Here is a 27,335-nt window from a genome sequence, read left to right on the forward strand (position 1 = left end):
CGGATCTCGAGCCAAATACAAAGACGTCTATCAAAAGAAATGCTGCGATCCAAAGTCGACCAAGACCATGGTCCTTAGAACTCATCAGGAGCTCCCTCAAAGATCCCAAAACCCTTGTTCAGCAATTCATCATCCCGACGAAAGTTACAAGACTCCTTAACAGCATCCGTCCACATGTCTTTGCCGCCTTGTGTCTTAGAAGCCAGCTTCACACCCTTCGCAACAGTCCTAGCAGCTGTAGCAACAGGTCCAACACCAGGAATAGCATACGTGCTCGCAAAAACAGCCTCCTTCATGACATTAACCATAATTTCACACGTAATGCTTCCAATCTCTCTGAAGCCCTTGTCAAGACCCCTTGCTGTGAAATCAACGGTAGCTGTAGCGAGAAAGTCCGCAGCTGAAGTGTCGCATTGACACTTCCCGATTGCATAGCGTTCGCCGTCTGGGTTTGCGCCTAGCATGTCGTTTGTGAATTTGCTGGGATGCACGGTGGTGCAGATCTTGGTGCGGTCGTTTTTGCAGTAGACGCCACATGCCCACGCACCGTCGCGGGGAGATGGGTCGAGGTAGAAGAGGCAGAGGCCTTGTCTTGCGAATGCTCCGTTTTGGCGGTGGTAGTCATCCCAGGACTTGTCTTGGTTTTGACGCCTCGTGAGGGAGGAATCTTCATGAGTCGGTAGGGCAGCGCCAGTAACTAGAGGAACCAGAGTGGCGGCAAAGGTGAGAAGAGTGTTGAAGGCAACCATCTTGAGTGTTTGATGTTGAGTATGGAATGAATTGATAGTGAGTACTGTTTAGGAAGATGCTGTGATGGTTGCGAGTTTGAATGTTGATCTGATAGTTGCGGATGGTGATGAGAATGTAGTTCAACTCTCAGCCGTCTCTCTATTGTATTTTATAACTTTACATATTTTCATTTTGTTTATCCATAGGCGCAGTACTTGAGGCTGACATAGAGCTATCACTAAATCAGATGATGAGCTTACGGAAATTATCTTCTACCCTTGCGATCACATAAGGCGAGGTCCTCTGCCAAGGCCTAAGTGCTTAGTACTTGACTTCTCACTGCCCCGGAATCCTTGTCTCCAATTGGCTACAGAACGAAATCCATAAGAAAGATCCAGTTCTTTCTCTTGGCTTTTGAATTATCCTGGCCACATACAAGCGCGATTGGCTCATCAACTGTATATTTAGCTAGAATGAGCTTCTAATCTGAAATGTCTCCGATCGAGGCAGCGAAACCCTCATATAATACGGCTGTGCTTGTGGTTCTCCAAGGGTGATATAGCCGCTCTGACAAAGAATAAAAACCATATCTGGCAGGATATGTCTATTAATACTTCATAAGATGGCCCACGACTGAAAATGGAAGCAACTGTCCTGGATCTGCCACTCGCATAGTAGGGTAAAGGAACAATGGCGTCACCCACGTGGTGAATATGCAGAACCAGGTAAACCCAATTATCCACCGTAATGGCCTTGGTAGGGGCATGTGTACCGTTGCAGCCTGCACCGCATCCTCAAACATAATTGCTAGCGGCTGTAAGAGAAAATAAGTCTCCATTTCGTACCGCTCTCCGGCCTCAAGCCGGTAGAAGTAATGTATGCAGCGGTGCATAAGCCCAGAAGCGAAGAATGCCAATGTCAAGCGTAAATATCGTGACAACAGCGTACCGCGACGGAGCCGGAGAACCTTATCTGGAATGAAGTCCCCCCACCCGGTTAGAGCCTTGCGGAAAAGCCGATGCCAAAATGTCCTAAGATACATTTAGTACACGGTTACTATATCTATCAACAGGGTTTTTGACAGGTTCACTTACCCCCAGAATGTTCGGACAGTGGACCATGAACTTATTGGCCCGTTGAGGTGCGGCCAGTCCTCTGGCTTAGATAAACCAAGCAGAACAGATACAGCAGCTATTAAACCGTGGGCCAGTCGTACCGAAACATAGCCAATAACCCAATTCCCAAGGGCAGTAGCAAAGCGAAAGATTAGGTCTTCGCGAGTGAGGCTTGTTGGCTTGAACAGTGACTGCTTTTCTGTCGTGATCAAGTGCTTCTCTGGCCGCGGCGCGAGAAATATGGCATCCAAGACGAGATAACAGCAAAGACATTGGATAATCCTCGTTGTGATAAACCTAACAGAATTTATCGGGGCCCGGTGCTTCATCGAAACCTCCCCTCGCAAGCCAACACGTCGCAGGCTGAAATACATGCCCACGGCACGAAGAAACTGGGCGACAGTGCTTAAATGGCCTCCCAACTGCCTTTCCTTCACCGTGAAGACATCATCGGCATCGTAGCGCGATAGCAGAATCTGCTCAGTGGCATTGGCGTAGAGTCCCCAGCTGAACAGAGATATGCCTGTTACTTGTGCTGGAGGCAACGATGATGTCAAGAGGGACATGTAAAGGGAATGCTGCAGGCAGCTCAGGGCCACCGCTGCGCCGAGTCTGTTCAGGACTGCACTTTTCGGGATGAAGAGAATAGTGCTCGCGAAACAGACGAGGATGCTACAGGCGAGAACCACGATTTGAGACGTTGAGCTTTGCTCTGGGTGGTCCATCTCGTTGATTGGGATGAGGTGGCCACTCGAAACGCGTAGAAAGGATTGAACTTACTGAAGACTGGAAGTTGAAGAAGGAAAGATCATCATAACAAATAATGCTTGTGCGGATGGCGCGGTATATGAGCGAGATTCAACCCTGCATATTCGAGGTTTAAGGTTCAACAACTGCCGTGAGTCAATGCAGCCATCTCCATTGGGGCTAGCTGAACCAGGATTCAGCTGCTAGTGTCAGAGCACACAACAGTATGTCGTGTAAGGTCAATGGATTCGGGAGCCGTGGCCCCATGCAGTCAATCAAGGATGATGAAGGACAGCTCGAGCGTGTCTCTCTCTTAAGAAGTTACCGATAGCAATCCAGTCATTATCTCATATCTTGAAGTATGAGGTGCCCCATCCAGGGTGAGTTGCTGCACAAAACAAAGCAAAGCACCCATATATGGCGCTTTCAATTACCATAGTCTATTTCTCGTAACACATTATTCAGCCTCCAGTATCCTTCCGACCACATAGGCCCTCTAGCTGGAGCCTCGCCCCGCAGGATAGAAGCCACATCAACTTCCACCCCGTAAAAGTCCTCATTCGCCTTATCTCTCGTCGTGATGACAGTCCCATCAATCTGTGCTCCTACGTAAAAGCCCCTGCTCTTTACATAGCTCCATATAGGCTCGGCAGCGCCGTCGCTGCTGACGGCAGAATCAACATACACGCCAGTACCAACTGGCCCAGCGGTCACAGCGACCTCGCCCCCAAAGGAGACTCGCGGTTTGGTAAACGCAGCTGCGGCTTCCGGGGTCCGCAGAACACAGACGCAGTCGTATATGTCCATAGCAACCATGAAGCCAACGCTGAGGGTGTTGACGGCGAAGGAGGATGGTGGCGACCATGATCCATCAGGCCGTCGTGCTACCACAACGCCTGAACCGCTACCCCAGGAAAATTGCGCCCCAGACCGAAATGCGGTGAAGATGGCGAGACCTGCAGCTGACTTGAGGACTTGTCGGGGAATTTTGACTATCGCCTTTCGTTTTGATAATGGGTCGTTTGGCGGAAGTGGCGTTCCTTCTGTAGATAATGTTAGTCTATCTCTTACAATACCTCTCGTGCACCATCGACACGTACCGCAGAATGAGGTCAGGATTCGTGCTGCTTTGTCGCATTCTTTATCTAGAGTTGTAGGCATAAATGCCTCGCATCCGAGCTTGTTTGCGAAGTCATTCACGGGGCCAGCAATCTTGGCGCTGAGAACGTGAAGACGATTGGCAAAGCCTGACTTTCGGGTTATTTGCATCCCTGTGGAGTGTTCTTGGGTGGATGAACTACTGGCGGAATATGCTGGTGGTGGGGGGAAGTAAGGATTCTTGAAGTCGTATCCTGTAGGGCGAGTATTGATGGCTTCATTAGCGGGAAGCTCGAACAAGTTATTATGGTTGGATCCCATGACTGCCATTGGATCGTCAAGAGGGAGTGCAAAGTTATTGAATGAGTTCCGGAATCCGTCTTACGAGAAAATGCTTGGCTCTGTACTATTGAGTCTGCTCATTTCATGCTATAAGTTCTCATCCACGATAGGGAACTGCAATGAAGTTAAATATTCAAGTCAGTTGAAGTCGTGTCTGATACAGTCCCATTCATTGGTAGTATAGTAAATCATCGGGCGCCGCGGGGCTCTCCCGAAGCCTGTGCGAGGCTGTACATGGTAGGAGTTTTGGGTGTCCGAGGTTCCGAACGGCCATATAAGGTATGAGCCACTGTACTGAGTAGCAGCGCTACATTAGAAAGAGTGAAAATGACATGGCCTACCCATTCATTTACCCTGAAACCTTGAGAACGATGCTACTGTCCGCAAGCGGAATGTGCAGGGCAGTTGGCCACGTCTGGGATGCCCGCGGGGTCCGAACGACCAGGCAGACCCCAACAACGTACAGGGATCGTGACATGGAATGGCTTATTAGGGTAAGTTACTGGGCTAATCTCAACTCATATTCCAACGGAAGATATAATCTGATCGGCCCAGCTGTATAGTATGTCAAAAGCCAGTGATCCATGGTACTGGGGGTTGTCTGCTTTTTTTTCTCCACCCAAGCTCTTATGAGTTGGTTTATGTCCGCCGGTCCCGGGACTGAAGTATTGGGTTTCAACACCACAACTTCCACAAAGGGCTCGAGTCCACTCGACAGGTATGACCCTAGTAATCCGTACCTGAGCAATAGATATAGTCATGTTCCCTGGTGAAGTAAAAATAAGCGAAGTGGCTTACGCTAATTACCTCTAAACACTTCAGGCTCTTTATTCCAGTCAAGAGATTGGTCGGAATTATCACAGAACGCTTATTCCAAAAGTCAAAGTCAACCTATTAGCTGACCTAAGTAGAGAATAATAGCGAGAAAGACTTTAGTCCTAAAAATAATTCTTTCTTGTCCCTTTTTGCCAATGTCAAAGGTTACTTGTTCCGTCTCGATTCGGTGGGCTAATCCAGCTCATATCCGCACCGTCACGGAGTGGCGCCTGCGGCTGAAGAATAATAAGACTCAACAAGCCATAGTACACAGATAATAGGATCTAGGGTCGCTAGCTTAGGGGCCTAGATCTCACAAGGCTGAAAAGGTGGTGAAGCCCCTTGCTAGCAGCTGAGTCTACTTTAAGCTTATAAAACCTGGAACATCGCCAACTAAACGTCTTGCAACTTCACACATCATTGTACCAACACACCCTCTCAACATGAAGATTAGCTTTGTCCCACTCGCTCTCGTCGCTGCCCTGGCTGGCTTTGGAGAGGCGCGAAACTGCACCCCTAAGCTTGACCACTGCGGCCACTTCCTCCTCGATATTGGTGAGTCTCTCTGTTTCCGATCTATCAAGCTAGGGTATCTCTGACAGGTCTCTCCCATAGGCAAATACTACACCACCATCTCTGACGAGCTTACCCGCGCGACCAAAGCTACGTGTTTCAAGAAGAATCAGATCAATGATGCCCTCTTCTCGTGCGGCCCCAATGGAACTATCAAGTTCAAGAAGTACTGCAAGAATGGATGTCAGGTCGGAGCTATGGGAAAGCATGATTACTGCTGGACTTAGATTGGAGGCTGAATATCAGACCAGGTCGTCTAAAGTAGAGTAGAAGTCGAGGGCAACGAAAGGGGTAGTAGTGATGCATGATTGATGGCTTAGATGTTTAGCTCCATTAATCAATCCCTTCCTAATCAACTGGTCCCAAAGGTCAGTCGTCGAGCTGTTCACCAGCTGATATTATGAGTTCTTCAGTGAGAGCCTAAACCGGAGACTCAGCAAACATGCACTTCGGCTAAGCTACCTAAATAGCAACATAACTTATCAATACAGTCTTTATCGATATGGTCTAATGATCCATCATACTAGGGTATGAAATGCTTTACAAGCCCAGAAAGAGTCCCTCGGAACTAATTCCAGGTACTCGATATAGTGACGACAGCGCAGGTGAGCTTCCCGAGCATGAGAGGTAAGCTGCATTGAATTCCTTGCATTTCTACGGCTGCGAGTAACTTCCCCATAACAGGTCGGCTTAATCAACAGTGGAATTGTTTACTCACTCCTTATACAAGACATGTCCTCTGTAGTTTCCTTCTTCATCATGGTAGATATGGACAGCCTGAGATCTGTTCATCTCAGCTTGACTATCGGTTAACAGCAGCACTGTCACACGCGGCGTTGGACCCGAATGGCTTGTGTGAGACGGGTTCTGTTTTCGTGTAAGTGTTGGTTCGTCAAGTGCCATCACTGTGCTGGCCTCTTACTTCGTTGACTGTAGGCGCCAGCGCAAGGCCAAGACCTGCACTGCATAGGGCACGGCGCAAAATTTCTTGTTACGAGAAAAGAACCCGTTGTTTCAGCGAGACCCAATATCTCAATTCTAGTTATAAGCTCGGTGGAGAGGATTACAACGAAGCCGAGTTCATCGACCGCCAACTAGCGTCACGTGCCTCCAGGCTCCACGATTGTGAACATGAGCGCCTAATCCTTTTTCATGTTTAAAGCTGCAAACCACGGCTCGCAAACGCCATGATAAAGCCAAGTTCTCTGATGCCATTTTCCCAGAGACCTGTGGCGCGGTCAATAACTTCTCGTTCCCTCAATCCATTCTATGAATTTCGTCGACACCAGTCCCAAATGCTAGCTCAAAGATATAGATGCAGCGTGGATGCAGAGCCGCTGCATCGCTACGAAGCTGGTGGCTACCACCCCCTGGCACTAGGCGATGTCTTAGAAGGTGGGCGATACAAAATTCTCCATAAGCTAGGCTGGGGTAGTTACTCTACTACATGGGCTGCAAAAGATCAGAAGTATGTCTATCGCCTATGATTGCCTTGCAAACACTAACTTGAAACAGAGATGACCTTTATGTTGCCCTCAAGGTGACAATATCCGAGGCAAAAGAGAGCAGGGAGCTTAAAGTGTTGCAAGCTCTGTCCTCTCAGCCTAACAATCACCCTGGATGGCATTATGTGAACAAAATGTTAGATCACTTTACCATTCTTGGCCCCAACGGTTCACACGATTGCTTGGTCCTTGAACTTGTTGGTCCCAACGTTGCAGATGTCGTTGAAAGACATCTCAAGGATTCCAGGCTTCCTTCAAATGCCGCGAGATTGTTCTCCAAGCAGATACTTCAAGGGCTTGATTTCCTCTCTGCTAGTGACATTGGCCATGGCGGTAAGATGCCAATATCTTATATGCTTGTTTCTGATGTCGCTAAATTTCTACATAGATGTCCATACGAGAAATCTGGCTTTGACAACACCAGACTTACATTCACTTAGCGAGAAAGACTTTATGGCCAAGCTGGGTGAGCCCGACGAAGGGTTGGTTCTGGGACCTGATGACGCGCCTCTGCCAAAGAGTCTGCCAGCTCGAATCGTCCGACCTGCATCCTTTGGACACCGGGAGGTTCAGCGCATACTCGCTAAGCCATCGACCAAAATTATTGATTTCGGTGAAGCGTTTCTTAGTGACGATATATCAAGCACGTTAAATACTCCACTACCAGTGCGCGCTCCAGAAATTGTTTTCGGAGACAAGCCCGATCATCGTGTTGACCTTTGAAGCACTGGCTGTTTGGTAAGGGTATTTTGTAAGCTCAGTCATTACTCCACTAACGGGCGCAGATATTTGAACTCATTACTGGCCAGCCACCCTTTGATGTCATAATGTTGACTCCCCCAATTCTCGTTGAGCAAATGATTGAGCTCATCGATGATGAATTGCCGTCAAGATGGCAAGCCAAATGGCAAGCAATGCAAGGAACGCCAACTCAACCGGATGATGATGGTATGAAACTTCACAGTTGGTTGGAGGAGGTTTATTTCGATTCCAATAAGAAGCCAGAGTTCACGAAATACGATATCAAGCGAGCGGCAGAGCTGATTGCTCGTCTAATGAGATTCGAGCCATCGCTACGAGCTACACCAAATAAGATTCTTGCTGAATCTTGGCTTTAATGAAGACTCCAGAACCATAAAATATTTTATTGGATCACATAAATATTGATCACTTGAACTAGGCATTCTATACAGGGTCATGTGATCAGTATGTCGTTAAAGCAGCTGCCAATTTCCAGTTGATTCTGTCGATGCTCCAGGTTAAGTAGATTTTACAGTGACAATCGGATGATGCGGCACAACTAATCCCTGTCTGCCCAGCCCGCACCCGATATTTTTAGACCCTCGCCCAGAGTCACCCAAAAATAAGGTTGCAGCTCAAATAACGGATCAGAAGCTTGGCAGAATGCTTAAACTGACCAAGATTCATCGATAGAATCGTTTCATCTGTAATTCATGACGCTGATTCAGCTGGTCTAGGGGCAAGTGAACAGGATATTCACCCCTGTCAGACCTGACAGCGAAGCACAAATGACGTCAGGGCGTGGTCTAGAGCGTAGGTCTAGGTCCTGCATCAGAGTTGGACTGGACCTCAAACTGTCGGGCCATTTACCTCGCAAACCCCGCAGAGCTTCACCTCCAGCGGCATCGTCATCATTATTTATACGACATCTCGCGCTCATCCTTTTGACCGTTTTCTTCCTTTCTTCTCATTTCACCCGCCAAGATGGATAACATGGCTTCTCTCAAAGATACTCTTACCGCCTCTGGAGGCGCGGAATCTGCCGGTACCTACTCCCCTCTCCCCAAACGCTCATGACGTCTCGAATTATCCCGCTGACTTTCTCTAGGATTCCTTAACGACATCGTCGCCCAGCTGTGGCCCAACATCAACGTCGCAGGCGGCAAGATCATCAAAGATGTCGTCGAACCCATGCTTGACCAGATGCTGCCAGGTCCTCTAGCGAACCTCCGCTTCGTCAAGCTGGACTTTGGACCTACACCCATCAGATTCTCAAATGTTGACGTGCATAAGACCGAACTCGAGGGCATCAAACTTGATATGGACTTGGATTGGGATGGCAAGTGCGATTTCGAGCTTGACGCGTCGATGGTGCCCAAGATTGTAAGCTCCGTCATTGCTGGCCTCAATATTATGCGTTGCTGATTATTGGTGTTGCAGGGTATCGAACATGTGAAGATGAAGGGACGACTCTCCATTTTGCTTTGTCCTTTGACAAACGTTATTCCACTGGTATGAACCACCAACTTCGATACAATATTCGACACTGACGTGATCCACAGATCGGAGCTGCTCAAGTGGCTTTCATTAACCCCCCAGAGCTGTCCCTCGACTTCACTGACGCCGCCAACATCGCTGATTTCTCCTTGATTGACAAGACCGTCCGCAAGGTCATTCTCAACATCATCTCTTCCATGGCCGTCCTCCCCAACCGCTTCCTCGTCAAGCTCGACTCCTCCAACGACTACTTCAAGACCTTCCAGCCCCACCACGGTGTTCTTCGCCTCACCGTCGATAATGCAACTGAGATTACTGGCGAAAAGAAGAGCGGCGCCAAGAGACTTCTTCAGAAGCTTGTCAAGGATATTCCCGACTGCTACTGTGATGTCAACGTCGGTGCTGAGGGAGAGTGGCGAACTTCTACTATTAAGAATAAACACGACCCCCAGTGGAACGAGACTCACGACTTCCTTGTTACAGATTACGAGCAGCGCATCACTATCGATGTGAACGATGAAGATCTTGGTGGTGATGACGATATTGGTATTGCTACGACAACTGTCAAGCAACTTCTCTTAAACGGCGGAAGCCAAACCCTCACCCTGTCTCACAAGGGCCAGCCCCTCGAGACCAAGGTGACTATCCACGGCAAGTTCTTCAACTTTGTCGGTGAGTCCAACAGCATTTCCGCCAGCAGCCAAAACGAGGGCGAAATCTGCGGTCTTGCCACAGTCCTTATCGCCAGCGTCAATGGCCTCAACGGCCAGCGCGACGAGCTCAAGCCCAGCGTCAAGGTCACATGGGGCGACAAGGAATTCGTCACTCCCGTCAAGAGCTACAGCCCCGGAACGGATATATTCAACCCATCCTTCGACACAGCATTCCGATTCCCTATCACCGCGGGACAGCTTTCTAACCCGCACAGCTTCAAGCTTAGCTTGCAGAATGGTACGAACGAGCAGGGCTCGGTCGATATTCCTTTTGATAGTGTGACTGGTGCTGATGGCATGAACCGTGAGGAGGAGTTTGATGTTGGATCTGGTGCTACTGTTCGAGCTCGCTTTTCTATCCGTGGATTGCAGCTCGCTGAATGATTGGGGACGAGAAATATGGGCTATGTCCTTAAAGCGCAATGCGATACGCATAAAATAGTATGAATTAGCAATCAATAACCTGTTTTCTTCCACCATCGGCTTCTGTAAAAAACTAAGGTGAGGAGGGCTCATACGTAGCACCCCTCCTCAGGAATGCCCCAGAGGCAGTACCTGGGTGACCTCGCAAGTTGATGTTACGAATCTTAATTCAACCCTAATTGATACACAAATTGAGTAAATTTCTAGTAGAATTCGAGCAACCTTACCTGATGTCATGTTAGTATATACTGGTCACATTTATAATCGGGTAAATGCAAGCCGACTATAATTTTTGAAAGGCCTTTTAATAAAAGTCTTAAACCTTGAATGGCTTTAGGCGACTTCTACTTAAATCCTAGTCAAACCAAAATCCGAATTGCTACCTAAAGGAGTGGAGTCTGGCTATTTAATGACACTCTGAAGCCAGGATAAATCTCAAACCAACAACTAACACGACCCTGAGTCTCATGACTTTCGTCCACGTCCTTCAGAAACCACAGGTTTCTTGACGACCAAACTTTCAATATCTTGTCGAGATATCATTAGCTCTGGCTATCCATCAATGTTGCCAGAAGCTGAAATTGGCCAAGAAGATCGGTTGAACCTCCGAGACCGGAGGGAACACTGTCTCCGATCTTCTCGTGATCTGCATCATGCGGGATCCCATAACCACGCACAGGCTCTCGCATAGTCTCATCAAAGCTCTCAAGGTCTTTGACCTGTAACTCGAGGAGCTTGGCAGTTGCCTCCAGTGTAATGTCGATGCCCATTTTGGCTAGTTTAGTGGCATATTCTTCAGCGCCACGGTTGCGGAGGTAGTCCCTGTATTGGGATATCCCGTTCGAGCTCGTTGAAGTGTTCAAGGTACTGAGAGATGTGGAGTTGGACTCATGGTCTAGAGACAACGGGAAGTACTAGTCAGACTCAAATTCAAGAAGAAAAGGAAAACGGAAAGAGAAGGTTGGGCCATAAAGTTCTTACAAGGTGATATGTTCTCCAGCTTCCGGTTGAAGTTTGGAAAAGCGATCCGATATAAATCGAACCATCGGTCTTCATCCGTTTCTTTCGACGACTTCCTCTTCATGGAGTGAAGTTGAGCTGCTTGGTCTCCACTCAACATGCCGTAGACTGCCGTTGGTCTCTTCTTGGAGCATGGCGGGTCTTGTTGTGCGTGAGCCTGGAGGAGCACATCGGTTTTGAAACCGGTGTAACATCGTAGGCAGATGCATTTCCCCCTGAATTCCTTTGGAAGATGACAGCGAAAAAGATGTTCTCTGTAAAGGTTAGCGTATCTTTTCCAAGCTGAAGTAAACTTTGCCGAGTTTAGAAGAACTGGGGTATACTAAAGGCAAGCTTGGCATACTTAAGGAACACTTAGGCATGCTTAAGTAGAGGTAAGTAAGTGAAATACACATACTTCACTTTGTTAACGTCAATCCATCCTGGACCTTCACAAGCTCGATGGTGAACGGAGACCAGTATACCGGCCTTGTGATAGGGGCACGCAAAACGAAGCTTCAGGCCAATCTGGGCTGCAGCGTCGCTGAGACTTTGGGTCGTAGCGTTGGTGTAATAGGTCGCATCCACTGTGCGATCGATTCGCTGCCTCGCATGCTGAGTGTGGACCTGGGATCGCGCAGTCGTTAGCGAATTACTCCTTGTTGCGTGAAAAGGAGTAGTGATATAGGAAAAGGCCTATTTATGTGTGAGTATAGTTGACTTCACACAATCTTCTACGTCAAAGGAAATGGCAATCCTACCATAACCACATCACTAGTGCCACGTGGCTCAGAATAAGCTGGATCACTTTCCAACTTGCTGCAAATCTGGGTCAAGGCGTCGAGAACATCCCAAGCTGACATTCTCTCGCTCGTGTTGACTTTGAGCATCCCTTCCAGGACTATATAGAGAATGTCATCGATGAAGAGGGATGACCGAGAGCTCTCGCGAAGGGATATGAGCAACTGTCGACGAGATGAGATTGTATCCGAAGATTAAGATGGTGTAGCGGACATACTCTGTGTACCTCAGGCTTGAGTTTCGCCGTCAGACCATCTCGCTTATCGTATTGCAATTGGAAGAAGGCATCTCGATTGGGGCTGTTGAATTCATCGAGTCGACTTTGGCATAGCTTCGAGATGCCATCTTTGCCGTAACAGAGCCAAGTTACTGCTTCCAAAAACACACAGCCGAGACTCCAGATATCGCAGGCCTGTGTAGCACCGCCCGCCGTGTCGATTTCCGGAGCTCGGTAGACTGGCGTGTGTTTGAGACCCTTCGGGATATCTCTATCTTCGGGAGTACAAAAGTATGAAGATCCGAAGTCTGAAAGAGCGAATCTTGGCCATACATTACTGTCATTGGATCCAAAGACGAGGATATTCTCTGGCTTGACATCGCCATGCCTTCCGTAAAAGTCTCTCGCTTGGCCTTTAAGTCCATGAATGCGGGATAAAGCATCTACAAGCCCTCTCATTTGCCCTCCCAGCCATTGGAGACTGCGCTTATCATTGCTTGGTCTAGGCTGGTTTCGCCAAAACATCGCGAGGTCTCCATCCGCATAAGGAAAGACAAAGTGATATTTGCCCTCCATCCTGTAAGTCGCAAGAAGAGGTGTAATATGAGGATGAGGGTTCTGAGCAAGGCTTAGTTGTTGATAAGCGTCTCGCTCACGAGCGTAGTCTTTGGAAGTCCCGTTGATTCTCTTGACCGCGAAGGCGAGATCCCTATCCAGTTGTCCATGGTCGGGAACGTGACTCGGGTGTATTCTCACTCGAAACACTTGCGACGACCCTCCGGATTTGATAGGCCCAGCATCTTCGAAGATGGACCTTGGCGAGGTTCCAAAGTCGTAGAAGGGCGGGCAAGTCCTTTTAGCGTCGGCAAAGATGATTCTATCATCCTTGCGGACCTGTGGAAGGATATGATTGGACGGCTCGAGAAAATCTTCAAAATACTGGAAATATTCTGTGTGCCCAAGATATACAAGAATAGAAAAGATACGAAGAAGGTCGTCCGAGCCATTCTTGTCGCGGTCAAGCAAGTTTGAAAAGTGTTTTTGGGCAAAGATTTTACTCAAGAGTTGATGACCTACCAAAGGGGGAACATCCTCAAGGAACGTCTCGGGATGAAGATATTGACCCAACTCTTTCTGCCAGTAGTCGTCGGGAGCGAATAGCCCCATTTTGGCCTCTATACCGCAGACTTGCAACTGCCAACAGCAACCACAGTTGAATGTTGCTTGATAGCACCCAGAGTTTGGTTGAGTTCTGCAAAATGGTCACTATGCCCGGATACAAAGAGAGGGATGGATGGGGTGCTGGCAAGTAAATGTACATACTGAATAACAGTAAAAGTCAGTGGACAAAGAGGTAGCAACGTTGTTTGTGCTGGGAAGGATGCAAAGATCGTGTTGCAGTGGGGTTTAGTTAAAAGGAGGATAAAGTTCATCCACTCCAGAGGGTTTTTATAAGAGAAAGAGAATAAAGATGCGAGGTTCCCCTCTGGGAAATGGCATCTGAGATAGAAGCAGGGTGGTTTAGCGCGTATGAGTTCTGCGCATCTGGGTGAATCTCGACACATCTTACTGGCTGAATGGTGTTGTGGCTTGGCCATTTTCAACCCCCATGCAGACTCACAAGTTATGTTCTATTCGTCATATCAGCGACCAATCATGTTGCTCTTGAGCCATCACATACACTGAGGCTGATTTTGGGTGGCGCAGAACAATCAGGCTTTCTGATTATGCACTTGCGAGATCAAACCAGCCTCTGGACCTTTCTTCATCAACATCTTTGCATCGCTATCAGCCGTGACATAGACACTTTTTAGAAAACAACAGACATTCAATACAAAGTCCTCTTCTACTCTCACATTCCAAGGGTGGATAGAAAAGGCCCCGTCAGCAGGGAGCCTTACGAGATTTTCCGAGAGGCGTGCCATGAGTTTCGAAATTCACTCACCGAGAAGGACAAAGCACTCTTCAAGGAATTTTCCGATGCAAAGTCAATGCTGACAATTATCAAGGAGGATGCTAAATCTCACCCTGTGCATTCCTCAACACTTACCAAATGCTGCAAAGGAATCAACAGCATTGCAAACCGCTTATCGCCGTTTTTCGATATCGCCGGTCTGTTCGTGTCTTCTCACCCTGAGTTTGTAGCCCTTGCAAGGGGATCTCTACGATTAGTCTTTATTGTGAGACTTGGATAACTTGCTGGCTCTGGACGGGAATCTGCTAATTGTCCGTGTTCTTCATTTAGGCTCTAATCACGCAAAGTTCTTGGAAAGGGTGTGCGATATGTTCGAAAGCATGAGCATGGTCTTGCCTGCGTACGAGGAATACGTATCAAAACTCCGTTCGCGGCTCACTGCAAATGGCCATGAATGCTGTACGCGTATCTTCAAAACTTTGGTATACATATATGCCGATCTCGTTCAATTCTGCTTCGAAATGTGCAAGTTGTTCACCAGGAAACGCTCGAGTATGTCTCCCTAACCCACGATTTAAAAATAAAAAAAATAAAAAAGACCATATTAAGTCAAGCAAACTCGCAGGGGCACTGATGCTTCACAGCTCGTTCGCATACTCCACGATCTGGAGGCCTTTTGACATCCGATATGAGGATCTCATACAGAGATAGACGGATCATCGAGAGATATTCGAGCTTGAAATGTCAGTCACAGCAAATATTCAGCAGCTTGAGATAGGCGATCGCGTGGAAGAGTTGCTCAAAAGAGTTGACGGTGACTGGGGAGCTAAAACGACATATACCAGGGATCTAAAAGATCTAGATATTGGTTGGTCACTATCAAAGACCTGGCGATGAACTGTTGACTCAATCCTTCTAGATTCTCTTCTCATAAGGCTCAAATCTTGGATTGATCCCCAACATGGGCATACGCATTTGAGAACTCCCAGCACAGGCGATCAGAAAGGACGACCGAGTGGTTTCTAAAGCACTACAGAGTATCACGTTGGTTATCGCAAGTCACTCCTGAACGGACACTTTCTGCTTTGTCAGTTCAAGGTAGGTCAATCAGCTGTATGTTCAGCTTTTCCAAATCTGATACCGTCGTAAGGCAAACCGGGTTACGGGAAAACCACACTATGTGCCACTCTTATTGAGCACATCCAAACCTGCTATACGAACTATCCATCACATGACTCAGTGGCAGTCGTATATTTCTTCTTCGACCGACAGCGACAAACGAACTCTTCAGCGATGGCAGCCCTTAGGGCTATGCCCACCCAGCTCTTGCATATCTTCCGAAAGGATGATGCGATTGTGGACATCATAACTCTACTATGGGATCAAAACAAATCGGGGCAAGTGACTGCATCTACTAGCGAGATCGTATCGGCCATTTGCCTGCTCTCATCTCGAGTTTCGAAGCTTTTCATGGCTATCGATGGGGCTGATGAGTGCCAAGATCACGAAGGTCTTTTCGACTATCTCAAAGAGATATCCCAATATTCAAACTCTGTTTCCGTTGCATTCTTCAGTCGTCCTACACTGGCCATCCTCCAAGATTTGAAGTTCCATGCTTCAACTTCTTGATCTTACCTCGACAATGAACTTTGAATCACTTCAGACATTCTTGCGGCCCAAGATCCAACGGCTAGCTCGAGATGGAGTGATATCTTCGGAGGATAATGGAGATCAGATCGTGACACTACTAGCCAGGAGAGCCAACGGGATGTCCTTGTGGGCTCAGCTTCTGGTAGAGTACCTCCTATCACCCAACCTCTCTATAAGACAACGCCGCGAAGCCCTCAAGGATCTTAATCGACTCCAGGGACTTGATGCACTCTACCAGGAGATACTACGATCCATCGAGCAAAGCACTTGGCAAGCGGCGCGGTTGAACATCACTAGGGCTTTTCAATTCATCTCATATGCTCCCCGACCTCTGCATATCAATGAGTTAGAGGTCGCGATCACAACACCACTATCAAGTGCCGTGGACAAATACGGCACATTCCCAAATTTTGAGAAGGCCCTGTCACAAATGTCCGGGGCACTCATTGAGCTTGATTTAGAGAGGAAAGCGAGATTCGTTCACTTTTCGGTTCTTGAGTATTTGACCGATCGATCTCGTCAAGACCAGTCTCAAGAATCGGTGTCAAACCTCGTCAAGGAGCAGTCCCTAGCGCAACGATCGTGTGCATCCTGTTGTCTAGCATATCTGCTTTATAGCATACCAGCGGAGCCCTTAGGTGGCGGCCCACAAGTCGTTGCGGACCGTGACTTGCAGAAGATTCGATATCCTTTCTTTGAATATTCTGCGCAGTATTGGGATTTCCATTTCTCTGAATTTCTTCTCGAACTGCCACCGGTGTTGTCACAGGAGTGCGAGTTTTCTATCAAGCTCGCTTCTGACTTTGCTTCGGCCAAGAGAGCCCTCATGGTATGAATCGAAGGATGCTGTGTCTTTGGGGAAGTCCCTCGAATCTTCTCAAACTGGCCACAACGAATTGATGGCTCCCCATCTGCTGTCAAGATTCCCATTTCTATGCCGGAACAGGCAGTAACTAACTTGAAAGAAGTGGTCAAGAGGTTGCATCAGTTGTCTTTGGAGCTGGCAGACCTTAAACAGGAATGCCAAGACGTCCTCCTAGAGTTACCGTACGAGATCTGGGAACCCAGCATTGCAGTATTCCACAACACGGCATTATGGGAATCAACTCCTGGTTCTAAGATTCTGGCTTGCTTAAGCGACAGCGAAAGTGGTATTATTGATCCTTTTTGCCTCAAATCACTCATCAGTCCAGATGGCAAACGTCTCGGAATCATAAGGCTCTCCAGAGGTTCACGGCAAGCATTTGCTGACACGAATACTGAGCATTCACTGACAAAACCTGAAGAGTTCGTCGAGATGTTATAGACTGGATGATTACATTTGAAGAATGGTCCGTTAATCCTTTTGAAAAGAACTTCGAAGCAGACATCGCCCTTCCGAATTTGTCTCTGGGTCCATTTATCGAGTCGATGAAATGTATAGATAAAGGCAATGACCACAGGTTGCTCTTCGAGCTCCCTCTAGCAATCGTGCCTGATTTGAGCCGCATCGTAGCTCCTGGGTTTGTTGCAACTATTAATAGACACTCAGAATCCGTGTTAGCAAAGAAGAAGTCACCACATATCCAGCTACTCAATTTCACCTTGACGCCAGAGCCCAAGGGCAACTTTCCGTTCGGATTCCGAGTCCGTCAACTTAAAGATACCTATGCTCTGTTTATATCCGACTTGAGCGAGTTCATCATGACCATTCATCAGTCGAGGGAACTTGTCGATATCTCCGAAACGTGAGGCAGTAAACTTTGGGCAGCGACCGTATACAAGGATCACCGGAAGGGCTCGGATATGCCATCGAATTATCGCTATTTGACCTCACTTGCGTTCAAGCCCTGCGATTGTGGTTTAGCATCGACCGAGCAGTTAATACTGCTGCATCCCTTTCTCCCTCTTTCAGCAATCTTACAGCATGGCCCTCTGTTGAAACGCGAGCCTGACGGAAGTGTTACAATCCATGAGTTTTCACGCGATGTCGTCTTGTGGGGATTTTCTGCCACAGGTTTGTCACTCGAACGGCCACTTTTACCGCTCCTGACTTGCTGATCTAGGCAACGACGTTCTGGAAAATATTGAGAGATAACATACAAGAATTGAACTCCAAGAAGATGGAGCGTTCTTTTACGTCAAGAGGCTTCTACCTCATGGCCCAACGCAAAAGCACGGTATAGTCAAGACAAGGGAAGAAATCCAGAGACGAGCATTTAATCTGACCATGGCCACTACGATTAACTCGTTTGTGCAGAGATTGGATACCACAAAGAGAGCAACAGATGCCTCTGGGGTTCAAATTCTTTCTTCACTCCAGAAAGCAGGCGCCGGTGCAGTTATAAGACAGACGCTACGAGAGGATGGTTTTATGGTGTGTCAGGAAATTACCAAGTTGCCAAAGAGTCTTTACAACATTGCGGATCCGACGACCATACCCCAGGAACGGAATGTGGTACAGGTTGTAGTCAACCGATCAAGTCGTGTTTTTGAACCTTATGAAGTCCATATTGGCCAAAGAAACTCCGCAGGCGGGGCTTCCAGCGCACATTTACCTTTAGTTATCGAGCGGCAGGAAGAGACTATACCAACTTATATAGGCACCGGATCTTACTCGCTTGAGAGCGGTATGAGGTTTCAGGGTGAGAAGCGTGGGCTAGAATGTCAAGATGATGAAGCAAAGGGAAATAAACGGCGGGCTATAATCTGACCATGATGCTCCTTGTACATTGAATAATTTACATATTGGATATACCAAACTACTATAAACTACAAACGGAAAAAACGTTACAGTAGGTTAAAGGTCAATTAAATCAATGAGCAATGAAAACGAACTCGGTTACATGGGCAAGGCTGAGTGCAGTTTGGGGATACTATCTGGAAAGCGCTGCACCAGGACATCGTGAAAAACCGCTCCGCAAAGATCCAGCAGAGCCTCGGCATCACCGGAAGCACCGGTAATATCGGAATTAGTGTAGAAGTGAAGGATGTATGCTTTTGCATGAGCTGAAGTCGCGCCGCCTTGGCATTATATCTTCATTGGTGAGGCTTGTCATTGCCACCCTGCCCTTGTTATCTAAACCCTTGAAAGTCCATATAGCTCACTAATCTAACGGAATTTTCCCGCCCATGGCATGTGTTTTGTTAACTTTAACTATAACCACCGAGTTCTTTTTTCGGTTCTGGTTGCCAGAGATGTTGCTTGGCGTGTTACATGTAGCGGAATTTAAACCCAGGAGACATCAGACCACCATTTGAGGACCCCAAGCATAAAGACAAGGTCAATGCCCTCTATGGAGCTTTGAATTCTCTAATTTCTTCGCCAGGTCCTCGCAACTGTCTCACAACGCTGCATTTCATCATGGCTATTCAGCGTCCAGTAGCTAGAGATGATCAGTTCCAGGCCTATGCTATCGGCCACCAATTTCGCCGCGACGTAACGCCTGAAGAATGCTATCAATGCGGTACACCATATCCATAGACTTGGGGTTCCGTCCAGATAACTGACACTTCACAGAGTCTGCTTATCAATATGTACGACAAATGCAACGAAACGAAAAGCTTTGCGCAGGTGATGCCTTCTTCGACTTATATTCAATCTGTGTAGGATGCATCGAAGATAACATCATCACGGGAAGCCCGAGAGACTATGTTCAACGAAACTTGGGTCGATACGTCGACTATTGTGCCCAGTTCACTTCGCTCACTAAATGGGCTTCCATGGGAGCTACATCGACAACTTCGGCCACCGCTTCAGCTAAGGAAACAAACGGTGGAGGCGCGGATGAAACGAGCATTACAGGCAGAACTAGAAAGCCACTAGAGACATCAATACCAGCTTCTACTGCCAACAGTGAGTGTGTACGACCTCAAGTTGATTAGTAAAGCTCATACGATGTAGCTATCCCACATATGACAACGGAAATCACCCAATCTGTAGAGTCAGCCAGTTCGTCAAATATCTCTAAGGAGGGTAGTAAGTAAGAAAGATCCATCTGTCTTTTCAAGACATACTGATATCCAGCAAGGCTCAGGCTCCAACAAGGCATGGATTGCTGGAGCTGTTGTCCCCTCTGTTCTTGTCGTAGCCCTGGCTGTTGGGTTTGCGATCTGGTGGCGGAAGCGGCGAGGTAGAACACCAAAGACTCCCAAAAGTCCTCACCTATACGATTTGGCGGGGGCAGCAGGTTTTGATAAACCGGAGCTAGATTCTCAGGGCATTCCGCGACCGGGAAGCAACGAAGAGCCTATAACGAGTAAAAGTACAGCTGTACACGATACTGCCATCTTTCCAGTACCTGCCGGGATGTCTGAAAATGGTTTGAACAGAGCAGAGCTTCAAGGTGAAGCAAAAAGCGGCACAGGACAAACCCATGGCTCTGGAGCTTACTACGAGCTTCCGGCTAATGGAACTACGGTGTATGAATTGTCTACGAAACTATCATAATCATGAGAAGGAGCATCATCAATTAGTTTCTGATATAATTCTTAAAGATATTAATCTGAATGCAGTTCGTCTCGAGGTTTTCCAAGTCAAGATTAAAAGTTTGTCGTGTGCCTCTCCCTCCGATACTATTCTATATAAATCGTCGATAACCACGCCCATAATCGATAGTACTATGCCAAGTTTCAAGGGCAGGATACGTCGCTCATATGAATCTGTATTTTCTAAGTCAAGCCTTTATCCCATCGTTCTCACCGCGAAGGATCGCAATCCTTCAGTCCAGGAACCTATTTTCCGCCATTGATGCACCTACGAGAGGGACTATCAACTAGAATAGGAAGCTCAAGTAGCAGATACAACGAGATGTTAAGATTAAATTCAGGTCAGTCTTGTCCTTCTGCTTCCTATCGGGTAGCTGACTTACGCGTTTCTGTTTCAAGCAGGGAATGTTAAATGAGGACATGGGCTCAGCCACTCGAGTAAATTAAAGGATCCATGTTTTTCAAGACAACAGAGCTAAAATTAGGAACAGATCTACCCGATGTGCTCAGGCGATCGACCAATGGAGTTGCATGTCGCAATTTGATTTTATCTGAGGTGATTTGAGACACCAAAGCACGAAATGAGACTTTGAACATCAAAGTCCTTTACATCCTTCCAGGCAGATTTACCTGGAGAAAAGACTTAAAGCAGTCAATCGCCGGTAAGTTTGACCATCAGTTACTAATTTCTCTCTGCTGATTTAACCTCTCAGCCACAAGTCTCAACTGCATCTACTACAGAAGATACTTTCCGAGCAACAAGTAAAATAACAATGGCGACAAAGGAAATGTAAGGCAATCTGTCATCGAGAACAGCGGAGAATTAACCTGGAATGCCTGCAGTAACGTTGATGTATTGGTCATTGGCGCTGGCCCAACTGGTCTTGGTGCAGCTAAACGTCTCCAACATTTGGTAGACCCTACCTCCTCAAGAGTCTAGGACTTGTACTAACCTTGCCTGCAGAATAGTGTCGATTGGCTCATTGTTGACTCCAACGAGACACCTGGTGGCCTTGCGTCAACCGACACAACCCCCGAGGGCTTTGTAAGTCTACCCCATCTGGAACCTAACATCTTGAATCTTACTCATCCAGCTCTTCGACGTTGGCGGGCATGTCATCTTCTCCCACTACAAGTACTTCGACGATGTCATCAATGAGGCTCTTCCCAAACCTGATGATTGGTACGAGCATCAACGTATCTCATATGTCCGCTATCAGGGTCTTTGGGTCCCATACCCTTTCCAGAACAACATCGCCGTCCTTCCCAAGGAAGAGCAGGCTCGTTGTCTTAGCGATCTCATTGAAGCAGCCATTCAAGCCCGCGCACGTTCGCCATCAGACAAACCCGCCAACTTTGATGAGTGGAATATTCGCAATGTCGGCGAGAGGCTGAATGAGATTTTTATGCGTCCTTATAACTTTAAGGTCTGGGCTGTTCCTACAACCAAGGTACTGTTTTTCCATAGCTCGTGCTAGGTCTTGGTTAACTTGTATAGATGAACTCAACTTGGGTTGGGGAACGTGTCGCGGCCCCTAACGTTAAGCTCGTGACCACCAACGCAATTCTGGGTAAGGCAGCTGGCGGATGGGGTCCGAATGCAACATTCCGCTTCCCTGCTCGTGGAGGAACGGGAGGGATCTGGACTGCTGTTGCTGATACGCTTGATCAAAGCAAGACTCGTTTTGGAGACCATGGAGCAGTTACAAAAGTTGACGCTGATGCTAAGACGGTCTTTCTGAAAGATGGTAAGCAGCTTGTCTCCTCGTACTAATATTTCTGCTGACAAAAAGACAGGAACCACAGTCAAATACGGGGCGCTCATCTCTACCATGGCTGTCGATCAGCTCGCAGAGACTATTGGTGATGAAAAACTTCAAAAGTCACTGAAGCCACTTTACTACTCCTCCACCAACGTGATTGGCGTTGGACTCCGTGGAAAGCGGCCCGAGCGTATCGGTGATAAATGCTGGGTAGGTGATCACAAAGAGCCTCGATATCTTGATGCTTATTGAGTGATAGCTCTATTTCCCGGAAGACAATGCCCCGTTCTACCGAGCTACCATCTTCTCCAACTACTCGCCCTACAACCAACCCGACGAAGATGTAAAGCTTGCTACCAAACAGCTCGCCAATGGCGACAAGCCTGCTTCATCAGAACCTGCTTGTGGTCCATACTGGTCAATCATGCTTGAAGTCTCTGAGTCCTCCTACAAGCCTGTGAACCAGGCAACTCTGCTCGAGGAGAGTATTAAGGGTCTGATCAACACCGATCTACTCAGACCCGAGGATGAAATTGTCAGCACGTATGTTCGCCGCTTCGATCACGGGTATCCAACCCCCACTCTTGAACGCGACGCTGCTCTGTCTGAGGCCTTGCCTTATTTATATGATAAGGATATTCTGTCTCGTGGTCGCTTTGGAGCCTGGAAGTATGAGGTTGGTAATCAGGATCATAGGTGAGCAACTCATTATCCCAACATTGCAGGATCAAGGAACTAACAGCTTGTCACAGTTTCATGCAAGGTGTCGAAGCAGTTGATAATATCATCTCTGGTGGTTTGGAATTGACGCTGTCGAACCCCGATTTTGTCAACACTCGGAAGAATACTGAGCGTCGTCTAGCTGGTATCAAGGGTGCTCGGAAGTAGAATTCTTGCTGGATAATCTACGTTTCTAGTATCGCCGGTAGAGAGACCTGTTTTACGGGGGCAAAGTGGCATTCAACTTCTCAGGGCCGAGGCTCTTCTCTTCTTACGCTTCTATCTTACAGATTATTATTTGGAAATACAAATTTCAACCATTTATCATCTATGCCCGAGTTATCGCCGGGCAATAGAAGCTCATGGTATAAACTTAAAACCTAGAACTTGTTTAAGCTATTATACGATTGGCCTTTGCGCTTTTAACCTTGGGTGCTAAATCGTTGTTTTTTTCTGATTCCAAGAAGCATAACCAGAATTAGATTCAGACCCGTAATGTACCCCTCCTGTGTGGTGGAAATAGTTTTAGCGGTGAGTTAGCATGAAGATCACCTCGTATGGCTTTTGTGCCAAGCATACCCCTGGGGTCCGTGAGCGCGACTGAGCGCCTTGCAGACACTTCACTATGGGGCCAATGAGCCTGAATCTCGTAAAGGATAAAGAGAGTAGATGATCTGAAGAACACATAAAAAGGAGCATTTCCCATGTCTCTACGCTAGAGAGAATATCATCCCTAGTCCTTGGTATTCTCTTCTCTTGTTACACACTAAAGCTTTGCAGTCGTTGTCACCCCGTCCAGAATGAAGCTCACGTCTATTCTTGCCCTCACCGGCGCAATTACCCCAGCTATCGCTGCTCCCGCCAAATCTGACAAGACTTGCTCGAATCCCGTAAAGAGAATTGAGTGGCGGGAACTAGATGCTACTGATCAGCAGGGCTATATCGATGCTGTTCTGTGCCTCAAGACTAAGCCCTCTCGCATGGGTCTCAGTTCCAGCTTGTACGATGACTTCCCTCACCTTCATTTCCAGCTCAACTCATGGAGTAAGTTTTATCCGCAGTATTAAGTCTAAGCTGTTACTGATAAAATGCAGTCCATGGTGGCTCTCCTTTCCTCCCTTGGCACCGATACTTTGGTGTAGTCCACGAGCGAGCTCTTCGTGACTGCGGCTATGAAGGCCCATACACGTGAGTACTATACAAGCCAATCGCCAAGCAACCTCTGACTGTGAACTGTTAGCTACTGGGACTGGACCAAAGACACGGAGGGACTCCGACTCTCGCCAGTGATGGCATCAAAGAACGGCTTCGGTGGCAACGGAGACGCTGAAAGCACCGAAATCAGTGCCTCAGGAAGTACTCTAAAGTGTGTAAGCGATGGTCCGTTTGCAAAGCTACGACCTGAGTACTTGGAGACTGAGCCCAGAGAGCTTACCGATGGGGGCCATTGTCTGCATCGTAACTTGCCTGAAGTTGACGAGCCTGATGCTTTCGCAACCATGGCCAAGGTCTTTGGTCCTGAAGGAGTTGAAGAAGTTCAAGCCTCTGGCAACTGGAGTCACTACGCCCAGACTCTTGAGGGAGGACCTCATGGTAGCATCCACGCTTGTCTCGGAGGGGAGATGAACCCCACCACTTCTCCCAATGGTCAGTGACTCCCATATACTCTTAGTTCGGCAACTGATATATAACAGAACCTCTCTTCTTCTTGCACCACGCGCAGATCGATCGTCTCTGGTGGTTGTGGCAGAAGGAGAACTCCACTAGACTCACTGAGTATAATGGACTTTACAAGAACATCAACCAGACTGAGCAGCACGAAGTCAGCCTGAAAGATATCTTAGTGATGGGCGGTATTGACGAGGACCTTACTGTTGGAGATGTCATGGATACCACTAAGGGTCCCTTGTGCTACACCTACTAGGCATACGACAATAGTCTCTGGGTGACACATCTGGCCACTCGTTCGTGTACCGAGGCTTCTTGGGCACAGTGGCCAAGCGCAAGCTTTCACGAGGGTCAAGTTTCTGAGAGGCCGACTCTCGAAGCGATAAATTCGCCAGGTTACAATATTTTCACGTCTCTGGGAGACTAATATTGAATGTATGATTATAGATATCGAAATAAGTCTACATGCTACGTAATCAGATATTAAGAAGGAAGTCATTATATGGCTTTTATTACTCACAATAAATCTAAACGCTGAGCGATATTCAGTTCAACTTCAAGACCGTGCTCCAAAATCACTTCCGCGACCATCTGAGCTGCCTTGACTATCATTTCCAATTCTGGTTCGTCTGATCTAGCTATACGAGCTGTAGAGGGACTTTGGAAAAGGAGAACCGCACGGGCCTCAAATGATGGCTGTTCTTACGCCTTGATTGGATGGATCACTTTGGGGTTGTCCTTGCTTGCAAGGAGAAGTTGTGGGTGATTAACATGTCTCAGGCCATTTCAAGTATACTTAATGGTCAGATTTTCTGAGTCTGCTTGCTCCCAAGCCAGGCAACTACACTGATTGGAATAAACACCCATGGCGCCATGAAGGACGGTCGGCGGTTATAACAGCCTTTTGAGGATGTTAATCCCGAGGCATCATCCACATTTCGGATTTATGCTCCAAAGTGAGGAAGGCGACTGGATAGAGACTAACTTGAGACGTGCTAGAGTGTTTCATGGACCTCGCTTACGGTGATCTCTTGGGATATTTTTAGAATCCCGACAAACTTTTATGCTCCTCAAGAACAAAGATAGCTCTTCCATCTTTGCGTTTCAATTCGCAGGACATTATATTAGCTGATATATCAAAGGCTCGTCTATCATCTTCAATTATCAATTAGTGTGTATAGAGCCTACAACTTATATAAGTGTAATCTATCGTGCTCTTGATATAAGTACTGCTTGAAGCATTCGACCTTGCAAAGTTTCCATCAACAAGACTCAGGTTAAGTAGCCTCTATTCCATGCTTCCTCGTCTCTCTGTTGCTCTGCTCCACCTTGTCATTCGTAATAGTTGGAAACTATCAGCTATCCAGATCTCGGACCGCCGGCACGCTCTTATACTCAAAGTTGACGTCGTTCCCAAGCTCAAAATCTTTTGCACTTCCATGAGGATCCCAAGCTTCTTCGTGTTTCCCCAGATGTTCTTTCAACCCTCCAAAGAAGTTTCTCAGGCAAAATATGGCGAATATCGTCGTCATGAATATGGATACGATACTCATGCCACCGAAGGCGGTGAAAGAGTCGATTGAACCCCCGGTTCTCTTCCTGGGGTCCAGTTGCGCACCTATCTCCAGGTAAAGCAAGTAGCCGAGCATTGCAAGATACATGGCTATGGAGCAACACATTCCGATGCGGTTCTCTGACTTGCTGAACATGATGGATGCGGAGATGACGGCGACTGCAACACCGAGAAGGGCAATGTTGATTATGAAGTGAGTGCCTCCGCTACGGATTCCTCCAAGAACGGGGAAGCAGAAAATAAGGACGAAGCAGACGACGAAGTAAATGTCCATTTTGGCGAGCATGACAAAGATCTGTACAACTAGGTTAGCCATTTCCCATCCTAGAGATGGCTATGTCGGTAAACTTACATGGTGGGTAATTCGAATCTTTCTCATCTTCGCATCTGCGCCGACGTTGCGATATGACTGCCATGAGAAGTGTTGCTTCAGATACCAAGCGCTTATAGGCAGAATCAAGGTGCAAACGGCGATAATGATAGGAATGATGAGCAGAATCTTGCCAATAACGGCCCAGATATCCATGTCCGTATTGACCAAATGGTCGCCATTACTGTCTGTTGAGGTCTTGAATGACTCGATAGCCTCCTTGATATCCCGTCGTTGGAAAATGGCCAGGGGTAAAAAGCCGGCGTTGATGACGCAAGCGAGCACTGCTTGGGCTGTACTCCTTAACCTGATGGCATCCCACATGAATAGCAGATGAAAGATGAAGCCAAAAATGAAGATGGCAAAATTAGTTGGGATGCTGTATCCTCGAGGGACTTGGATGACAGTTGGCCTGGCATATTCCTGCCATTGTACAAGGACAACGCTGCACGTTAGGTTAGGGTCAGCAGTGGAAAACAGCGCCAAAAGTTGGGGCCTTAGCCTTACCTCATCAGAAGTGTTACAGCGATGGCCTGAAATAGGCCAATGGATAGAAAGGCCGCTGCAGCTGGCGCTGTGTGTATCTTGTTGACGATAGCAGACATTGTGTCTGTGTCTGCGCAAGGAATCACTCAACCTCGTATCCAGTCAGTGTCAAAAATAAATTTATTGTGAATGGTTGTCCGGCATTGATGGGAATTTTAATTGCCGACCCTAGGCCTAGGCTCAGGGGCGCTCTCGGACCTTTACAGGGCCTAGCTTTAGGGGAGCGGGTCTGCCAAGCCTGCGAGATCCCGTATTTGCGGTATTGGACGAAACTCTGTGGAAGAATTATACTGGACTTGTGGGGAAGAACGTCAGCAGAATTTATCATGTTGCCCACTGTTCAGCCC

At 47.5% G+C, this 27,335-nt stretch overlaps 13 protein-coding genes across 13 annotated transcripts; 8 read left to right on the plus strand and 5 right to left on the minus strand.

Annotated features, from left to right (window-relative positions):
* Positions 1 to 74: 74 nt before the first annotated feature.
* FPRO_12827 (uncharacterized protein) lies at positions 75 to 749 on the minus strand (the record flags this gene model as incomplete). The annotated part of the gene is made up of 1 exon (XM_031223386.1): positions 75 to 749. The coding sequence occupies one exon, from the start codon at positions 747 to 749 to the stop codon at positions 75 to 77; it is 675 nt and encodes a 224-aa protein (XP_031088750.1).
* A 587-nt stretch (positions 750 to 1,336) lies between these two features.
* On the minus strand, positions 1,337 to 2,569 carry FPRO_12828 (uncharacterized protein; the record flags this gene model as incomplete). The annotated part of the gene is made up of 2 exons (XM_031223387.1): positions 1,337 to 1,760; positions 1,824 to 2,569. 2 exons carry the CDS (start codon positions 2,567 to 2,569, stop codon positions 1,337 to 1,339), a joined length of 1,170 nt encoding a protein of 389 aa, XP_031088751.1.
* Positions 2,570 to 3,017: 448 nt separating this feature from the next.
* Positions 3,018 to 4,010, minus strand: FPRO_12829 (uncharacterized protein; the record flags this gene model as incomplete). Its single annotated transcript, XM_031223388.1, has 2 exons — positions 3,018 to 3,634; positions 3,692 to 4,010. The coding sequence occupies 2 exons, from the start codon at positions 4,008 to 4,010 to the stop codon at positions 3,018 to 3,020; spliced, it is 936 nt and encodes a 311-aa protein (XP_031088752.1).
* Positions 4,011 to 5,290: 1,280 nt separating this feature from the next.
* Positions 5,291 to 5,647, plus strand: FPRO_12830 (uncharacterized protein; the record flags this gene model as incomplete). The annotated part of the gene is made up of 2 exons (XM_031223389.1): positions 5,291 to 5,402; positions 5,463 to 5,647. The coding sequence occupies 2 exons, from the start codon at positions 5,291 to 5,293 to the stop codon at positions 5,645 to 5,647; spliced, it is 297 nt and encodes a 98-aa protein (XP_031088753.1).
* Positions 5,648 to 6,715: 1,068 nt separating this feature from the next.
* On the plus strand, positions 6,716 to 8,043 carry FPRO_12831 (uncharacterized protein; the record flags this gene model as incomplete). The annotated part of the gene is made up of 4 exons (XM_031223390.1): positions 6,716 to 6,888; positions 6,936 to 7,258; positions 7,314 to 7,636; positions 7,711 to 8,043. 4 exons carry the CDS (start codon positions 6,716 to 6,718, stop codon positions 8,041 to 8,043), a joined length of 1,152 nt encoding a protein of 383 aa, XP_031088754.1.
* Positions 8,044 to 8,650: 607 nt separating this feature from the next.
* On the plus strand, positions 8,651 to 10,260 carry FPRO_12832 (uncharacterized protein; the record flags this gene model as incomplete). Its single annotated transcript, XM_031223391.1, has 4 exons — positions 8,651 to 8,711; positions 8,775 to 9,049; positions 9,107 to 9,178; positions 9,229 to 10,260. The coding sequence occupies 4 exons, from the start codon at positions 8,651 to 8,653 to the stop codon at positions 10,258 to 10,260; spliced, it is 1,440 nt and encodes a 479-aa protein (XP_031088755.1).
* Positions 10,261 to 10,841: 581 nt separating this feature from the next.
* Positions 10,842 to 13,483, minus strand: FPRO_12833 (uncharacterized protein; the record flags this gene model as incomplete). Its single annotated transcript, XM_031223393.1, has 5 exons — positions 10,842 to 11,194; positions 11,281 to 11,573; positions 11,717 to 11,994; positions 12,060 to 12,263; positions 12,317 to 13,483. 5 exons carry the CDS (start codon positions 13,481 to 13,483, stop codon positions 10,842 to 10,844), a joined length of 2,295 nt encoding a protein of 764 aa, XP_031088756.1.
* A 1,489-nt stretch (positions 13,484 to 14,972) lies between these two features.
* FPRO_12834 (uncharacterized protein) lies at positions 14,973 to 15,860 on the plus strand (the record flags this gene model as incomplete). The annotated part of the gene is made up of 3 exons (XM_031223394.1): positions 14,973 to 15,103; positions 15,226 to 15,329; positions 15,382 to 15,860. 3 exons carry the CDS (start codon positions 14,973 to 14,975, stop codon positions 15,858 to 15,860), a joined length of 714 nt encoding a protein of 237 aa, XP_031088757.1.
* A 13-nt stretch (positions 15,861 to 15,873) lies between these two features.
* On the plus strand, positions 15,874 to 17,612 carry FPRO_12835 (uncharacterized protein; the record flags this gene model as incomplete). The annotated part of the gene is made up of 3 exons (XM_031223395.1): positions 15,874 to 16,710; positions 16,900 to 17,110; positions 17,170 to 17,612. 3 exons carry the CDS (start codon positions 15,874 to 15,876, stop codon positions 17,610 to 17,612), a joined length of 1,491 nt encoding a protein of 496 aa, XP_031088758.1.
* Positions 17,613 to 19,224: 1,612 nt separating this feature from the next.
* On the plus strand, positions 19,225 to 20,310 carry FPRO_12836 (uncharacterized protein; the record flags this gene model as incomplete). The annotated part of the gene is made up of 4 exons (XM_031223396.1): positions 19,225 to 19,327; positions 19,381 to 19,716; positions 19,765 to 19,839; positions 19,892 to 20,310. 4 exons carry the CDS (start codon positions 19,225 to 19,227, stop codon positions 20,308 to 20,310), a joined length of 933 nt encoding a protein of 310 aa, XP_031088759.1.
* Positions 20,311 to 21,121: 811 nt separating this feature from the next.
* On the plus strand, positions 21,122 to 22,999 carry FPRO_12837 (uncharacterized protein; the record flags this gene model as incomplete). The annotated part of the gene is made up of 8 exons (XM_031223397.1): positions 21,122 to 21,138; positions 21,192 to 21,261; positions 21,313 to 21,393; positions 21,443 to 21,799; positions 21,847 to 22,096; positions 22,146 to 22,321; positions 22,371 to 22,807; positions 22,864 to 22,999. The coding sequence occupies 8 exons, from the start codon at positions 21,122 to 21,124 to the stop codon at positions 22,997 to 22,999; spliced, it is 1,524 nt and encodes a 507-aa protein (XP_031088760.1).
* Positions 23,000 to 23,631: 632 nt separating this feature from the next.
* Positions 23,632 to 24,755, plus strand: FPRO_12838 (uncharacterized protein; the record flags this gene model as incomplete). Its single annotated transcript, XM_031223398.1, has 4 exons — positions 23,632 to 23,875; positions 23,926 to 24,019; positions 24,072 to 24,478; positions 24,526 to 24,755. The coding sequence occupies 4 exons, from the start codon at positions 23,632 to 23,634 to the stop codon at positions 24,753 to 24,755; spliced, it is 975 nt and encodes a 324-aa protein (XP_031088761.1).
* A 1,099-nt stretch (positions 24,756 to 25,854) lies between these two features.
* FPRO_12839 (uncharacterized protein) lies at positions 25,855 to 27,047 on the minus strand (the record flags this gene model as incomplete). The annotated part of the gene is made up of 3 exons (XM_031223399.1): positions 25,855 to 26,367; positions 26,425 to 26,887; positions 26,950 to 27,047. The coding sequence occupies 3 exons, from the start codon at positions 27,045 to 27,047 to the stop codon at positions 25,855 to 25,857; spliced, it is 1,074 nt and encodes a 357-aa protein (XP_031088762.1).
* Between the last annotated feature and the right edge of the window lie 288 nt (positions 27,048 to 27,335).

This window comes from Fusarium proliferatum (genome assembly GCF_900067095.1).
Source record: "Fusarium proliferatum ET1 genome assembly, contig: FPRO_scaffold013, whole genome shotgun sequence".
Lineage (NCBI taxonomy): Eukaryota > Fungi > Ascomycota > Sordariomycetes > Hypocreales > Nectriaceae > Fusarium > Fusarium proliferatum.